The 18,037-nt window shown below is 42.6% G+C and overlaps 1 protein-coding gene across 7 annotated transcripts in view; it reads right to left on the bottom strand.

Moving 5' to 3' along the window:
* Positions 1 to 5,726: 5,726 nt before the first annotated feature.
* Positions 5,727 to 18,037, bottom strand: part of net1 (neuroepithelial cell transforming 1) — a 226,080-nt gene continuing 213,769 nt past the window's right edge. For all 7 annotated transcript variants that reach the window (XM_072471087.1, XM_072471088.1, XM_072471093.1 and 4 more), the window contains 9 exons: positions 14,566 to 14,673; positions 12,724 to 12,894; positions 12,039 to 12,101; positions 11,568 to 11,664; positions 11,111 to 11,187; positions 9,802 to 10,059; positions 8,015 to 8,185; positions 7,593 to 7,779; positions 5,727 to 7,219 (listed from right to left, as the gene is read on the bottom strand). In XM_072471087.1, coding sequence (XP_072327188.1) covers positions 6,783 to 7,219; positions 7,593 to 7,779; positions 8,015 to 8,185; positions 9,802 to 10,059; positions 11,111 to 11,187; positions 11,568 to 11,664; positions 12,039 to 12,101; positions 12,724 to 12,894; positions 14,566 to 14,673 — 1,569 coding nt within the window. In that variant the 3' untranslated portion in view covers positions 5,727 to 6,782. The remainder of the gene's footprint in view (positions 7,220 to 7,592; positions 7,780 to 8,014; positions 8,186 to 9,801; positions 10,060 to 11,110; positions 11,188 to 11,567; positions 11,665 to 12,038; positions 12,102 to 12,723; positions 12,895 to 14,565; positions 14,674 to 18,037) is intronic.

Below are 18,037 nucleotides of genomic sequence, written 5' to 3'. Positions count from 1 at the left end.
CATTCTCCCAGTGTTTGCGTGGGTTTCGCCTCCACAACATAAAAGATGTACAGAGTAGGTGAATTGGCCATGCTAAATTGCCCCTTAATAGGAAAAAATGAATTGGGTACTCTAAAGTTTAAAAAAAAGAATGGCTGAGCTACAATCTCTGGTTGTGATTGCGAAAATTAGCAAGGCTCAGGTGGTATTGGCTGAGTGGTGAGGAAATGCTGGAGGCACCAGAATTGATCTGGGTGCCCTTACAAAGAGAGGGAAGAGGTGGCCACAAAGATTTACCTTCCCAACAGTGAACCAGCCCTTCTAGAGGGAAGTGCGCCATTCAGACAAGAACATGATTGACTTAAGTCTGCAATGCCCTCCAGTAGAATAGCTGACTGTTGAAACTGTCCAAACATGTAGATTAAGAACGTCGTTTGGACAGTGTCCAAGAGGTTTGACTGTAGAACTGAACAGCACAGACAGTGCCTGAGGCAAGTTGGAAGAGGTGGAAAAACTTGCTTGAATGAGGCAGCCGGTATGTCAACTTTTGAACACGTGGCATTGAACCTCTGAATTGGGTTTGAAGTTTGCACCCAAACGAGGAAGCGCAGCAACCGTCACTGAAATCCAAATTTGGACCCAAAGGCTTTATTTATTTTAGACAAAAGAAACATGGAATATTTCCCATAAAGGGAGGAAATTGTTCTTTTTACCTCCTCTCATATCCCATTTCCATAGTACAGATGGAAACGCCCTGGTTGCTGCAATAATACTGGTCTGAACATTTTCACAATTAAACACTTGGGTAGATTGGCAAAGATTCCAATGCAGTGTTGAATGTAACTTTATAGGATGTTTGATATGATTTCCCAGATGAGCAAATAAAAATATAGAATCTCATAACATTTACAACACAAGAACAGGCCAACTCAATTGGTCAACATTGGTGTTTATGCTCTACATGGAGCCTTCCCCATCCTACTTAATCTTAACTGTGTCAACATATCCTCCCACTCCTTTCGCCCTCGTGTGCTTGCTACTTGCCTCAACTACCCACCTCAACTCGTCTCGTGGTAGCAAGTTGCAGATCTTAATCACTTTCTGGTTAGATTTTATCCTGACTCACATTTTGGATCCTTACGGAAGCTAAAATTGGTTATGAACTCTTGTCTTTTTTGCAAGTTTAGAGTACCCAATTCATTTTTTCCAATTAAGGGGAAATTTAGCGCGTTCAATCCACCTACCTTGCACATCTTTGGGTTGTGGGGGCGAAACCCACGTAAACACGAGGAGAATGTGCAAACCACACGGACAGTGACCCAGAGCCGGGATCGAACCTGGGACCTTGGCGCCGTGAGGCAACAGTACTACTCACTGTACCACCGTGCTGCCTTTTTTGCAAGCTATTCTATCAAATATCATTTTAAAACCAAACTCTGGCAAACATTTATGGGGAACATTGGTGGCACGCTCATCCATATTTGGAAAGAATATCTATCAGTAAAATCTCAAGCCGTCTCTTCAAATACACAAAGCCTTCATCCATTTGGTCCTCTGGAGGGTTAGCTTTCATCAGTTAAATGACAAGATTGTGCTGACATCACAGACACACAGTAATTTAGTCTATATTTATTCTGTGGGAGTGAATGTTATTTTTTAAACTGCTCAGGAAAAAGGAGGCACTCAGGGGTTTATGGACATTTTAACATTTGAAAATAACACTGCCAAGTCACAGACACCACTGAGAAGGACTGCATAATTAATCATTCTTTGCGAGTCTATTCACTGTTAGCCATTATTAAAAAGGTAGTTTTGTCCTAACTTTCTGGCCAGCTGTAGAATTTAAATGCTTACTTTTTAAACTATCCATGGGGACAAACTATTTTTTTTAAATGGACTTCAAATGGATACTTTCCCAATAGGTAGACTGGTCTGTTGTTTGTTTGTTCATACTTAAGGAAAGAATTTTCCTCTTGGCTCAACTCTCCAGATGATTTTAACCACCCCTAGCTCAGGATCATATTGACCAGCAGTAGCTTCACCAGTGATGGTGATTTTGGTCCTTTCTGGCTGGAGCATCCTGCTGTGCACTGGACTTAAATCCTAAGGAATTAGGGTATCATTTTTTAAAAAAAGCATCGAGCCACCTTCACAGAATTTACAGTGCAGACGGAGGCCATTCGGCCCTTGGAATCTGCACCGTCCCTTGGAAAGAGCACCCTACCTAAGCCATTGAGGTGAACTCTTGTTTAGTTCTGGGCTGGGAGCAGATTTGTGGAGGGGAGCTAGAAACAATAGACATTTATCATGGATTGAGGAGGAAGGGGTAGAATATGCAAAAGTTCAGATCTAAATATAAATTTTTAAAAATAAATTTAGTGCGCCCAATTATTTTTTTCCAATTTAGGAGCAATATGGGGAGGGGGGGGGGAATCCACCTACCCTGCACATCTTTGGGTTGTGGGGGTGAGGCCCACGCACACAAGGGGAGAATGTGCAAACTCCACACAGACAGTGACCCGGGGCCGGGATCGAACCCAGGTTCTCAGTGCCATAGGCAGCAGTGCTAACCACTGCGCCACGGTACCGCCCCAGATATAAATATAATTAATGCAAATTATATTTTCCATATGACTTGATAGCACGCCAAATATGGGCAACATGGTGGCGCAGTGGTTAGCACTGTTGCCTCACAGCGGCGTGGATCCGGATTCGATCCCGACACTTTGTGTGGAGTTTGCACATTCTCCGTGTCTGCGTGGGTCTCACCCCCACAAACCCAAACATGTGCAGGGTAGGTGGATTGGCCACGTTAAATTGCCCCTTAATTGGAAAAAAAAGAATTGGTACTCTAAATTATTTATTTAAAAAACCCAGACCCAATACAAATGATTTCATTAAAACATAGTGCTTTGGCATTCCTGGTGTGTACCTTAACCCTGTAAGACATCCACTTTGCAAAAGACATTGCTAATTCTTGGCAAATCACTTTGACCTGTTACTAACCCACATAATTAAAAAAAAAATGTTTAAACAAATTTAACATACCCAATTCTTTTCTGTCAATTAAGGGGCAATTTAGCGTGGCCAATCCACCTACGCTGCACATCTTTGGGTTGTGGGGGAGAGACCCACGCAGACACGGGGAGAATGTGGCTAACCCACATAATGTTACCAACTTTATATAACATTTTAAATAGAATATAAATTGCACACATTACAAGTGATAACAGCTGGCTTGTATCATATGTTAGTGAAGGTTGGGACAGAATCTCCTGCTGGCAACAGGCTGTACTTTGTCAGCCGTATTCTTTGTATAATAAATGACCCAAGACAGGCTTATAAATAATACAATTCAAGATTTAACTATTTGTCAAGGCAACCTTTTTACATCACACCAGTTGTACATTAATATAGGTAAACAAGAAATTCAACAATACATAGCAATTAGGATAACAAAAGAATTACTGGAGGCCATTTAATTGTTCATGGCTCACCGATCTAGAAAGACTAGAAATTATTTAAATTTAGTTGACTCTTAAAACATTTGAATTTTCACCTCCATCATGTACTACCAGTGTGTGAAGAATTTGCTGCTAGCAGTCCCAAAATTGGTCTGGATTCTCCACCTCGCGACTTCAGAAATGTGAATTGCAATCCAGCGGAGAATCAGGTGTCCGGTAAAAATAGAGGTTCGTGCCCTGCACGGATTCGAGCGACATGCTCCAGTCCCTCCCCGGTGGTGAAAACGAGATTTCCACCCCTTGCGGTGGGGGCATACAAAACTGAGTGATTAGCGATTTGGATATTTCATGGTCCGCCCTTCTGCAATGCTCCGCCCTTGTAAGGCAGAAGTCTCGTAGATGCGAATTACTGCAAGTATTTACAAACGGGGACAGGGCACCATGGCCGCGGAGGGGGAGCAGGAGGCTAAAAAACTGGAAAAGCGTTGAAAATGGTCAGGCTTGCTGGCGAGTGGCTGCCCAGGCCAGGGGCAGAAGCGGGAAGCAACTTGGTGCCAAGTCCGTGCACTTGGGGTGTCTTCCTCAGGATCGGGGTGACCTGGCTCAAACCACCATTGCTGCATTGTCTTTTAAACCCACCCCTTTGGTGCTCCTTATTGGCCCCTGGTGGCTCACATTACTGAGTGCTGTCTGTGTCCTTTAAATGCTCAGGTCTCCAGTCATCTGGGAGCTCACCCAGGCTGCCCCTCTGGACACCTTCATCCCCCAGCTGTATCATCAAGGGGCTGGGTGTGGTAAAGCTCGATCTCAATCAGGCGTCAACAGGTGTTGGCACTGTTTCGAAGCACTGCCCCATTGCAGAGGAAGGGATCACCAGAGCTCACCCCAACCACCTGTACCGTGGCCTTTGGAGCCCCCCCTGGTTTTCCGCCTCTCTCAGGGCAGAAACCTCACTAGTGACCCCCACTCCCTCCGGTTCACCAGCTGGTGAGGCTGGCAGCACTGACTGCCTCTGCCACCTCCTTCCTGGTGCTGTTCAGAGGGCAGGCTCGAGTCTGCAGTCCACCCTGGGGAACAGGGTGTTGTCCCTCCGCTGCTCACTGGCATGAAGCTGTGGGTCCACCTCGGAGTCCTGACCTCATGGGGCAGGTCTTCTCTGCGCCTGCAGTAAGCGGGTGGTAAGTGGAATGCTTAAAACCAGTTCCAGTTGGCAGGCTCTCGAGCACTAACTCCGGTGCCAGTGTTTGGAACACCTGCCGGGCTAGGAGTTGCTCTGAATTCAGGACGGCAGAGAATTCAGAGTGCTGGCCTATTTTGCATGCCTTGACTCGCTTACCGAATAGTGCCCACAACGGGAACGTGAACCACATGCAATTCAGTCCGGGCACCAACATTCAAGTCTCCTAAATGGAGAATCCTGCCCATTGTCTTTTTACAGGTTTAAACCCACTCTTCTCCATTTAATTTTTAACAGAATTAGTTCATGAGACACTACTCCAGCTACGGACGCAAACAGGCTCACAAATGAAAATATCCAGTTTTGCCATATTACATTGTGTTCAGAGCAATAAGAATATTAGCCTTCAGTTCTGGCACTCAAGTGTCAGAATCAAGCAATCCGCTACAGAATGGATAAGGTACCAAGCAATGCAGCCCCTACCATCTTCCAACAATCGAGTTGAAAGCACAGCAAGATTAACAACAAGGTGGTTTGGAGATGGTCTGAAATTGTCACAGAGATTTACTGATAGAATATCAGTGCCGAGAGATTTTAGTTATATGGAGATTAGAGAAACTGGGATCGTTCTCATCCGGAACAGAGGAGGTCTTGGAGGCGAATTTGTTTGCAACTTCCAAACTGGAATTTGTTATTAAAAAGGAAAATTTTGCAAGGTTATAAGTTTTGATGAAAGCTCATTGACCGCTCTCCACAGATACTACGAGACCCACTGAATATTTATAGCATTGTCTAGTTTTATTTCAGATTTCCAGAATCTGCAGTAATTTGCTTTTGTATTATGATTAAGGAGGTTCAAATGGAGGTGTAAAAATTATGAATGAACTGAAAGTCATTGACCTAAAACAGTAAATGCTGTTGCTAAAGGTCATCAACCTGAATTAATGACTGCTGCTCTCAGATATTGCCAGACCTGCTGAGCAATGCCAGCATTGTTTTTCTATTTCAGATTTCCAGCTTGTTAATTTGAATCCATCCACATCAAATGAAGTTGACACCATTTTAGCAGGAATCAGTAAACTTAAAAAACACACTGGCCAAGCAACTACAGATTACCATTTTCCAGTTTTATTGTACATTTGAGGCTAAATTTTTACATCAGAGAAATGCCCAACTGCAATATTTATTTCACACTTGCCATCTTGCCATGTGTATTTTATACACAATTACCATTACATACCAGACCCCCTCTTCAGCACTCACTTTCACAATACATACTTGTGCCATCTTACGATGCCACATTGTTCCCATATTACAATGCTGCCGACTGTTTTAAACCTTACTTGCGTGCCATCCCAAACAGTCGCATCACGGCTGATTGATCATTAATTCTCGCCAACCAGCTTTGTTCTTCTTCAATTCCATTAAAAACTCATTCTTCTCTACCTTTCTGCAACTTTCCATTATCCATCGAAACCCCCATTTTCTTAGCAATTCTCTCAGTAGTCAGAAGCACAAAACACTTTTTACATGCTTACATCAACAAAAATCTTGTGCAAGATCATACAGCAGGTAAATGGTCAAAACAATCACGGGAATGGCTCAAAGACTGAATTGCCCGACACCTGGAAATTGACTTGACAAAATCTTTGCTGATCTAAAAAAAAAATGCATCTCATTAATTAAAAAGTACTTATGTCTGGATTGCTAAGTTGTTTTTTTTCCTCTAGGTATTACTTTATCTCATTTCCCTGTTTAATTAAAAAAAAAGTCTTATAAACAGCGCAGAAAGAAAAACCTGAAAATACTTGCAGGGAATATGGATAACATAAGGGAATGTATAATACAAAAATATTGTTAAGACAGTAAATGCCATTGACAAACTGCAACAAATGACGCTTTCATACAAAACTCTGCTGCAGTGAATAAACCAGTAATTTTAAAACTCTACTGGATTATTGTCACTTTGTAGAAGAACCAGAGTAGTTCAGCAAAGCTGACTTCATTTAATAGCTGCCATAAAACATATATATATATATATATATATATATATATATAAAAACAAAGCAAGATTAGCAATTTAATCCCGCTGCTACACCACAGTGCAAACACTGTACAGAAGTATAAATAGAGTCATTTTCCTGAGCCAGCAACACGAGTGCTCACACTAATGTTTCTGTTCTCTTTGTCATTTGTTCTTGTTGCTCGACTGCTTCTATGCTTTGTTTTGATAAGAAATCACACTGCTCGACTGTTTCTTCACTCTCTATGCTGGTTCTCAGGCTGCTAGTTTCGGATTCGCTTGTGTCCATGCTGGAGCCTGTTTCTGACTGACTGTCTGCCATTTCCACACCTTCAGAGAGGATGGGCGACTGCCCTTCCTGTGCGAGCTCTGACTGGGGCGAGCTTTGCTCGGCTTCTTCATTCAACTCGAAGAGCTCTTTGTGGTCTGTTGGACAAGGTGATGGCTGGTAGAGGTACATAGCATTTCGTAGGCAATTCATCCACTGCTGTTTGTTGTAAATATCATTGGCCTGGAGTGTGTGCGATGACTGCCCTTGCACTGTATGTCGGAAACGAACTCTGAAGATGTTTTTGGCTGTGAATAAAGAACATAACAAATTATAGTTACAGCAGAATTTCTAATTCAATAATCTTTATGCACTATGATCTAAGAATCTGTAAGGAAAGCACAGATGTCCAGGTCCACCTATTTAAGCAGCATGCGCTTGCAGACATTACAACTGTAACACTAAAATTTGGAGTGCATGCCATGTGCTGAATTAAAAACTAACAGCATCATTGGAAAAGATTGTGATTATTGTCTTCTGGAGGTGCAATTAATTGACATGTTGAAAATAGAAATTATTGCCCACATTTCAGACATTAAATGAAGCACAAGATAATTTGCAGCTACAATGAGCAATTCATGCAGCTGCTAAACCTCTTGTTCCCCATGATCCTGGGCTTACCTTTGTCAGAATTGCCAAAGGCTCCTCTGAAGGAACCTCCCATTTTTGTATCACCATCCTGAAGATCTTCCAGTAGAAGATCCTTAACTGGGATTGGCTGACGGTATACTTGGTAACACTGGCGGTCATTACGTGACACAGGGCGAGTCAGCACCAGGATTTCTTGGAACAGAAAGACGTACAGCTTCTGGAAAGGTAAAAGGTCAAAAAGATTAAACTTTTATGTGCCCTCCCCAAAAGAACTCACGTAAGATATTTCATAAATAATTCACCACACGAGTAACAAAAGGTTATCGACACGTGGGTATTGATATCAGCGATTTGTCCTAAAGTTGTAGAACTCAAAATATACAACAGATAGCAGGACGCAAATACAACAAAAAATATGTCCATTGATGGCAAGGAGTAACGACTGAACCTACCGTTCCCCGGTTGTTTCGCAGCTCTCCGTGGCAGAGCAGCACTTTGCTGCTTTCAATTCGAGCATCCTTCTGTCTCTCATCCAGGTAGTCCAGCTTGTCAACGTAGTACTGACAGTCTGATTCTCCTTTTTTCAAATTGATGTCTGATAGGACTCCTTGGATAATGGCAATCTAGAAAGTAACATCTGAAGATCAGCAATGCAATAAACTGTATTTTAATAGTTATAAATGTGCGGCTTGCTGTCATTTTAAAATCATTTAATAAGCATTTTATTTTCAAAATTGTGGTCAACTCAAATATCTGAATTGAAAAAACAATCAACTCTAATTTAACTTTCAGCTCTTGAATTGGTATCAATCACCACTCACATTGCAATATCATGAACCTGCAATTTACATTCCCTGTAAGATTTGTGGCTGCGCAGCAACTTGAAAGGCCTGCAGCGGCCTTTCGCAAGTTGACCCATTTGAGTTACTGCGCATGTACAGCCACACAAAAAGAATTAAGAGGCTGTGTATTTAAATTAGGTGGGAACGTTGCTTGCAATCACACTTTGAACTGAGTGGATGAACACAGGTACAGATATGGATCTTTAATGTGTGGAAAACTCGTAGGAGAAAAGCCATTGAAAAGATAAAAAAAATTCTGGATTTTATACATGTGGCATTGAATGCAAAAGCAAAACGTGATACAATCCTATGATAAGTAATTATATCGAAGCAATGGCAAGCAGGCAAAAAAGATTCACCAACTGAGGTAACAGGTTAAAGTTGAAAGTTCAAAAAAGGGGCATTTTTCAACAGATTAAAATGGAATTTTGCGGTAAATAGGGTAATTGCTAGAAGTACAGGTGGCATAGTGGCACAGTGGTTAGCACTGCTGCTTCACAGTGCCAGGGACCTGGGTTCCATTCCGGTATTGGGTGACTGTGGCGAGTTTGCACATTCTCCCAGCGTATGCACGAGTTTCCTCTGGGTGCTCCAGTTTCCTGCCACAGTCCAAAGATGGGCAGCACAGTAGTACACGTGGCTAGCACTGTGGTTTCACAGCGCCAGGGTCCCAGGTTCGATTCCCCGCTGGGTCACGGTCTGTGTGGAGTCTGCATGTTCTCCCCGTGTCTGCGAGGGTTTCCTCCGGGTGCCCCGGTTTCCTCCCACAGTCCAAAGACGTGCCGGTTAGGTGGATTGGCCATGATAAATTGCCCTTAGTGTCCAAAAAAAAGGTTCGGAGGGGTTATTGGGATCGGGTGGGAGTGAGGGCTTAAGTGGGTCAGTGCAGACTCGATGGGCTGAATGGCCTCCTTCTGCACTGTATGTTCTATGTATCTATGTGCAAGTTAGATGGATTGCTGAATTGCCCTTAGTGCCCAGAGATGTGTAGATTAGGTTAAATGGTTATTGGAATAGGGCAAGGGAGTGGGCTTGGGTGGGGTGCTCTTTCAGAGGGTCAGTGCAGACTTAATGGGCCGAATAGCCTCCTTCTGCACTGTAGGGATTCTATGAACGAAGGGAGAAAGAAGAAATTCACTACAGAGGGTCAGTGAAACTCGCACAAGTGACTATTGAAAGAAATTAATATATTCATTAAAAGCAAACTAAATTTATATTTCATCCTTTTCCTCTACACCCTGTGAAGAGTTAGTACGGATACAGGAATGATAGACGAAATAGTCTCCTTCAGTGTAATTTTGATAATTCAATCGGCCAAACATTATGATGTACAGTTACTGTTTAAAGATATTAATTCTCATAGCAATAACGTAGCTACATCCAGCACAGAAACGTACTGCATTTTCCAGGCTCTTCTGGTCCAAGTGATCAGTCGGCGTGTGTCGTAAGATCTCCTTTAATAGTAGGGGGTACTTGACCAACCGGCTGCGAGGAATATCCAGAAAACTCCAAAGGTCAAGTTTCCTGCTGAAGGGTGACTCTAAGCAACGCTGAAGGAAATCCTGCACTCTCTTGTCCTGTTTCTTTTGATCCAAGAGTGCTTTTGCGGCCAGCTGATTGCTGCAGTATTCCTTGTATTCATCAAGCCGCGGTAACTGGAAGCACAAAACATACTCAAGCATTAGGAGCAGTTTTGTAATGGATTGATGCAATAGAATTGGTTTGCATTACATTTGAAGAGCAAAAAATAATTGCAATTAAAATTGTTCTCAAAGCAACTATTTTAATAGTTGGACCGAGATAAGTCAGTATGTAGAAAAAGTAGCCGAAGCTCGAGAAGCATTTCATGCAATGCAACTTTAACCATCCCACAACACTAGCCCATAAAAATGGCTTTCTGATATGACGATTGATGTGAAGCCTTGTCCACTTAGCAATACGATGGTTTTCAAATTGATCCACATTTAGATACTAAAATATGCAAAATACTGTGTATGATGGAACTGGAAACAAAAACAGACTATGCTGGAAAAACTCAGCATATCCGCCAGCATCTATCAGGAGAGCAACTGAGACTCTCCATTTTCTCTCCTGATAGACCTGCTGAGCTTTTGTAGATATTTAGACATGCTGCTTGGGGTAACTTGACCTTCTGGTAAATGGCACCGAGAAAAATGAAAAACCCTTCAGTAATGGCTGATTTTACAGGACTATCCGATATCATTAAAAATGGTCAGCCTTTGTTGCATAAGTAGTAAATTGATTGGAGTATGGCATAACAAAGATCCTCCCTTGCTGATCAATCTAGTGGCAAATGCTCTGCTTTATATTGATTAACGCACCCACCCCACATCACAGTAATGTCATTAGGTAATTTGATAATGTCAAGTATTAAATCAAGTTTAAGCCTTCGGACAAACGGAAGGTTTACTTCTTTCTTTTGAATATAAATTTAGCATACCCAATTCATTTTTTCCAATTAAGTGGCAACTTAGCGTGGCCAATCCACCTACCCTGCACATCTTTGGGTTGTGGGGGCGAAACCCACGCAAACACAGGGAGAATGTACGAACTCCACACGGACAGTGACCCAAAGCCAGGATCGAACCTGGGACCTCGGCGTAGTGAGGCAGCAATGCTAACCACTGCGCCACCGTGCTGCCCTGGAAGGTTCACTTCTAATGGAATGATTTCAAAACAACTTACCCAGCTAACAAGAATTTGACCAATTTGTTCCACTGTTCCATCTTGTTTTGTAGCTTTAGCAAGCTTGCTCAGCAGATCTGGAAGAAAACAAATGCATTAATTTGGTTGTCAGCAGCATCAATCATTAACTGAAGGTTAATATGAAAACCTCAAACACAAATAAAAAGAAATCCAGGATTTCTACCACGTGTGCACTTAACTTCAAAACATTTGGATTGGAAGTCAACACATCACAAAAATCCACTTGACATTTGAGGCAGAATAAATCTATTTGAGAGTAAAATAGCAATGATAAATGGGAGTTGCAGTTCTAACTATGGCGAGCTCCTTTATTTATCATCGCTCATTGTCAAAGAGTTAATTTGTTTTAAATTACCTTTCAAATGGAACTGACAAGTGCTGTGCTATTAAAAACTCTTCCACATTGAAATATACTCTTTGATAAAGAGATATTCACCTTCATGCAGGGGGATGTAAGAATCAAGAGCTCCAAATATTTGTGTCAGTTCTTCTTCTGTCATAATGGACAACTTCAGCATCGGGTCATGGTAAGCCTGTGCACAACAGACACAACAGCAGTGTTTACACAATTCTTTCTCAAATAGGTTTTAACCAGCAAAAACAGGCATGAATCTGAATGTTCATACTGCTCCAAGACCACATCGTATTTTAGACTTTGCTACAATTCACTTGTATGAACATTTTTATTAAAGCATTTTATTATATTGGTTTCTTGAGCCAGTAAAGCTTACATAAATTGTTAGGGTTTAAACGGTTTATATGGAACAAAACTTTACCAAAAAGTAACTTCTACCAGTATTACTTTAAGAAATATCTAACCAAACAACTCCTTTTTTAAATGACTAAGATCCAATTTAAATTTACTTGCTGGGAAATAAGTAAGGCATGGCCTCACTAAAACACTGACCTTTCTTGCTAATTTTAGGTCTTCAATTAAATCTTGCTCCCCTCGAAACAGCTCAAATATAGCCTGGAAAACAAAGAAAACAACTTCTGACGATGTGTACTTGGCATGAAACAACTGTGCAAAGAATAGCATGTTATCATGACCATCTAAAAATAATGTAATTTTACTGTCCCAATGTTTTTCCCTGAAAGTTGTAAATTTAGCTGCACCCATTTTTGTTCAATACAAAAGGTAGAAGTGTACAATGTTCATCGCAGGAGCAGCTGGTCAAACTTAACATGTACTTGAGTGCAGCATTAACCTGTGGAGGCAATTCGGAGAGTTTGCTGTTATGTCTACATAGATATCAATGAAAGTTAACTGCCGTGAGAAAAGCAAACAATTTTGTGGATTTTGGAACAAATAACAGCACTGGCAGGCCAAATTACAAATAACCGATCTAAATGGTTAAATATAGCCTTCACAATTCTCTAAATAGCACCAACATCATGGAAAAAATATCCTCCACTTTGAGTTGGCGGCATTAATAATTTTAACTTGCTTAAAAGACCATCAATTTCATCTTTGTTTTTCTTCCATCAGACATTTTTGTTCAAAATGGTTTTGAAGTTTACTCGATATATTTTGTCCTTATACAGAAATAAAAAGTGCTGTTGAATACTATCTTGCATTGTATGGACCATACCTCTTGTCGTTTAATTTCCTTTGAAGAAAAATTCTGCTTTGTGCTTATATCAAGTGTCTCGGACCACAATTTGCTGTTGCGCCTTTTAGGTGGAGTTGGGGCTGACGTTTTGCTGCATAGCTTTTGTGAGCAACTTGGAGATTTGTTGTCACTGCGGAACGTGATGGATCTCTGCGGATAGAAAATTTAAGACGGTTAACATTCCAAAAATCACCTGGCAATAAAGCACTAAATTCAACAGGTTTGAAAATGTTTACTCATTGCAGCTGCTCTTTGCCTCAAACAAATAATAAAAATCAGAAAGGTTTTTTGTGGGATTATTTACTTTGAAACATGCACACCTAAGATTTCATGGCTGGGACTCCAACAACAACATGCAGAGATAAAGAACACTGCCAAGATTATAACAAAATGCACACACTAGGGTAGACTAGTTCATTATATTTTCTTCTCCAAAACAAAAACTAGGTAAAATAACATACAAGGAGCTCCCTCCAAATCTACCCAACAAAATGGTCAAGCTGCTCTCAAAATCAAACATGCAACATAGATTGTGGGCGGGATTCTCCGAAATGGAGGCAGAGTGTTCGCGCCGTCGAGGTTCACGATGGCGCGAAACGGCCCCTATCCCGACCGATTCAGGGCCCGATAATGGGCTAGGAGCGGCGCTGCGTCATTTACGCGCGCCAGGCCATGGCGCCGTGTAAAGGCTGCGCCGCATACATGACGCGGCCGGCGCCGCATAACTGGCGTCACCCGCGCATGCGCTGGCTGGCCGGCGCCAACCCGTGCATGCGTGGTTGCCGTCCTCTCCGAGTCCGCCCCGCAAGATGTCAGACGGATCTTGCGGGGCTGCGGAAGAAAGGAGGTCCTCCTTCAGAGAGGACGGCCCGACGATCGGTGGGCCTGAGAATAGCAGAGGTGCCGGAGTATCGCCATTTTGGGTGTCTCGGGCGATTCTCCGGCCTGCGCCGCGCAGTACTCGACGGGGCCGCTCTCGCCGCTCGGGAGGGCATCGGACCGGCGTAGCGGGAAAATTTGGCGACCCAGGCAATTCTCCCAACCGGCGCGGGAGCGGAGAATCGCGCCCTGTGTGTGGGGCTCAGCCATATCACACAAGAGCATGGAGTCCCTGTGGCCTATTTGGTATAAAATTGCATCTGATTTGAGGTCAACTTTTTGAATTTTTGCTACTGACATGATGTCAAATCTTAGGGCAGCACGGTGGCGCAGTGGTTAGCATTGCTACCTCACGGCACCGAGGTCCCAGGTTCGATCCCAGCTCTGGGTCACTGTGTGGAGTTTGCACATTCTCCCCGTGTTTGCGTGGGTTTCATCCCCACAACCCAAAGATGTGCAGGGTACGTTAAATTGCCCCTGAAAAAAAGAATTGGGTATTCTAAGTTTATTTTTAAAAAATGATGTCAAATCTTCAGCAAGGAGCAGTGTGCACCCAATGTTTGCTGCTAACTCCTGTGGAAGAGGAGGGTGCAAAAGTCTTGCTGACTAGGGCAGCGTGGTGGCGCAGTGATATCACTGCAGTCTCATGGCGCCGAGGTCCCAGGTTCGATCCCGGCTCTGGGTCACTGTCCGTGTGGAGTTTGCACATTCTCCCCGTCCGTGGGTTTCGCCCCCACAGCCCAAAGATGTGCAAGGTTGGTGGATTGAACACGCTAATTTGCCCCTTTATTGGAAAGATTGAATTGGGTACTAAATTTATTTTTAAAAGTCTTGCTGGCTGACCCTCTCAAACGTTTCAAATTGCTTCACAAAGCCCTAGGCTGTTCTGAAATGCAAGGACTGTTAGGCAAAGAAATGGAAGGGGCAAGAAAGAAACATTACCTGTAACGTTTGACCAAAGCGTCTGACTGCGCCATTTTTTGAGGGGGATATTAAATTTGCCAGAGATGTTACGCGTGACAACGGTCGAACCCGCTTGTTACTTGGCTCCTGTAAGAGAATAAAAGTGCTGCTCATGAATATGCATGACCTTTTCTGGAGACCCAAAGAATCCTGAGTGCCACCAGCTCAGCCAACTAAGTCATCTGTTCACACACGACCAAATATACAAACACTTCCAATATGCAAAAAGCAATGTTTGGTTACTGACTTGGACCAACTTGGCCAAGTTCTCTTGCTCTAGCCAGGAACAGTGACCATTTTCCAGGGAAGGACAGAAAGGAAGAGGTGGAGAAAGGGTGTTTGTTTTCTGATGAATAAGAATGTTTTCTTATCAATCTGATGAAAATTTCCTCACCTAGTGTTGACAGACAGCCCAAGGACCCTCTTCAGCACATTCTAGGTGCAAAAATATACATGCCTTACGCCCCATTCAAACAAAGGGTATGTGACAAGTGACCTGGAATAACTCAAGAGAAAGCACACCCTTGCTACAAAACAAAAATTATCATTTGATGTGGTCATTAATGATGAATCAGTCCAAATAGCTCAACATGGAATTCATACACAAGTTGAATTTCAACTTTAATCGACAGGTTTAATAACAAAACCCATGAAAATGTCCCAACATCAAGGCAAGTAATATCCAGTACTAGTTAACAGCTTCAATAATTAAAGGCTTCCTCACTTTCAGAATCACCAGTTTTTGGATGAAGAATTAAATTGTACAAAAATGTAAAAAAAAGCTCAACCCATTCTGCAATAATCTCATTTACAATTCCACTGTGTGTTAAAATGTCTACCTCACTTAGTAACAGAATGCATACAGCAACGGCTGTTTGAGCATTTGTGTCCTACCTGGAATTTTGTTGTAATGCCCTTCCTGCCTCTCCTTGGTCCTCATTATTTAAGCTTCAAAAGGAAATTTATTCCACAAGTATTTTCTGTGTCATTTTCAGTAATGGACCATGTTTATCTCATTAGAAACCTAGTCTACCCATGGATTATTATTTGCTTCCTTTTACATAGCTAAATGTTGGCAAGACCTGATATACAAGTCACCACCAGGATTGCTTTTAAATAGTTCAGTCAGGCATTGGTGCCAGCAGAGTCAGGTGGGTATCGATTAGCCAGAAGTAACTTCAAAAGTCCCAACAGGTTCCATTTGAAACTAACCACCAGTTGCACGAGACCTTTGAGTTAGTACGTCATGAATCTGATAGAAAAACCACTGCGTGACAAGCAGGACTAAATAAGGAAGTAGAGATCAGGTATTATCAAATGCAAAATAATTCCAGAAAGGGGAGCCATTTTAATTTAGGAAAGAAAGGGTTAAGGCTTTATGCACTGTTTAAAATTTTTTTATTTAAAAAAAGAGTACCCAATTATCTTTTCCAATTAAGGGGCAATTTAGCATGGCCAATCCACCTTCACCCGGTGCGGAGAGGGGCAGGGAAGGCAGAGGACCTCCTTGTGAACCTGCTATTGGCGAAGCACGTCATTTATAGGTCCAGGCAGAAGGTGACTGAGGGGGTCGTCTGACCAGACTGTCTGTCCCTCTTGCGCAGCTACATTCGCGGCCGGATGTCCCTGGAAAGGGAGCATGCGGTGTCCACGGCCACCATCGAGGCTTTCTGTGTCTGGTGGGCACCGCAGGGGCTGGGGTGCTTTATTGACCCCTTTAACTGCACTCTTATTTTATGTTTTTAAGTTTCCGTTAATCTTTGTTATGTTCGGGCAGTGCCCCTAACAGGAGCGGCCCTTTTTTGTTTTGTCCCTCAGTTTGTTTTTCTTTCTTCTGTTTTGTTGGTGGACCTCAAGAGTGGCCAATGCACCGAACCTGCACATCTTTTGGTTGTGGGGTTGAGTTCCACGCAGACACGAGGAGAATGTGCAACTCCACACGGACAGTGACCCGGATCGAACCCGGGTCCTCAGCACCGTAGGCAACCAGTGCAAGCCACCGTGCCGCCTACCAGGGTAAACACCGTTTTTGAGTCAGTTTCATTGGTTTGGCATCTGTCAGAAACTCCTGTGGTTCCTCATGAATCAGTTTTCTATTGTTCTATGATCACACTTCAGAGACCAAGGTTCAGCTGGATCTGAGAATTTTGCAACAGGTTACAGAAAACAGACTCCACAGCACTAAAGGCCAGGAACCAGTTCCTGGAAGGCAGGCTTCTAGAAACCAAATAAAAATATATGAAAGCAGCTCATGAATTGATCAGGATGAAAAGTGTACATTTGAGCCCAGGGGCAGGCTTCTTTCAGGTAGCATTACTTGCATGCAATGGTTCCACTAATTTGCATGCCACTCAATTGTGAGTTGGCATGATTTGGGTATGTTTTCCAAGCTGAACATTACTTAACAATTAAAGGCATGAGAAGAAAGCATGCCTGACGTGATCTAGCTCATGTTCCTACAGGAATGCTGAAATACAGCAACAAAACAGAGTGTTACTAGGTGCAAAAAAGGTAAACCCAGACGGCTCCAATGCTCGTCTTCTAGAATCTTGGCAAACCGGCTTTTTATAGTTTTCCACTGGCATTTTCACATTTAAATTGGGGTCCCAGGAGAGTTGAAATTAAATTTAGATCCCCAACCCATATTCCATTTTGCCAATTTTTCTACCTTCACTCTAAAACAAGAGTAGTTAGGATGTCATAAATCCACAATGTGATGGCTTCAGAAGGAACCAACTCCGGAATATTTAGTTGCAAGCAGAAATTCAATGGCAGTTCACGAAAAGCCAGGTTTCAAATGACAAGGGACTATGGTGGGAATGCCTGCTTTGTGGATGGCCAAGGCTGTTATCATGCCACACAAAAGTGCCAAAAAACATGGAACAGAAAATTAATGAGCAAATGCTCGTTACCGATATCTGCTAGGTACAGAACAGCTAGAGTAAATTAGACTGAGATCAATCTTTCATTCCATCACTTCCTGTCTTCTCTAACCTCAACTGTGGCACGTCTTGGTGTTACTATGTACTGGTCACGACTGCTGGTCTGTAATACTGTCCCTCCTATCGAGCTGCCCAATAGCATTATTCTTCTTTGAAAATGGAGTGAATCCTGACACGAGGACAATCGTGTGCACCACTCATCAGAATGTTCTAAGCCACTTTTATCGCATCACTCCAATTCTGGAAGATTTGAACTCTGTGAGATACCTCCTCAAGATTTGTAATTCTAGAATTGGCACCTTATACAGACAGCAAATTTGCAAACCTGGTTTGATGTGGGTGCACGGTTTCACTGCTTGGGTAAGTGAGTTAGGTCTATGGTAATACTGGGAGCCGGTTCACATGTTGACATCCTCGAATGTGACTGAAAACAAGTTACCAGCCTAAGGCTGGCTAGCACGATAAATGGACAAATATAATGGACATTTAACGAAAGAAATTTATTTGCC

The sequence above is a fragment of the Scyliorhinus torazame genome, chromosome 13, assembly GCF_047496885.1.
Source record: "Scyliorhinus torazame isolate Kashiwa2021f chromosome 13, sScyTor2.1, whole genome shotgun sequence".
NCBI classification, from domain to species: domain Eukaryota; kingdom Metazoa; phylum Chordata; class Chondrichthyes; order Carcharhiniformes; family Scyliorhinidae; genus Scyliorhinus; species Scyliorhinus torazame.
The sequence above is the reverse complement of the archived record's forward strand: the minus strand, read 5'-3'. Positions and strand labels throughout refer to the sequence as shown.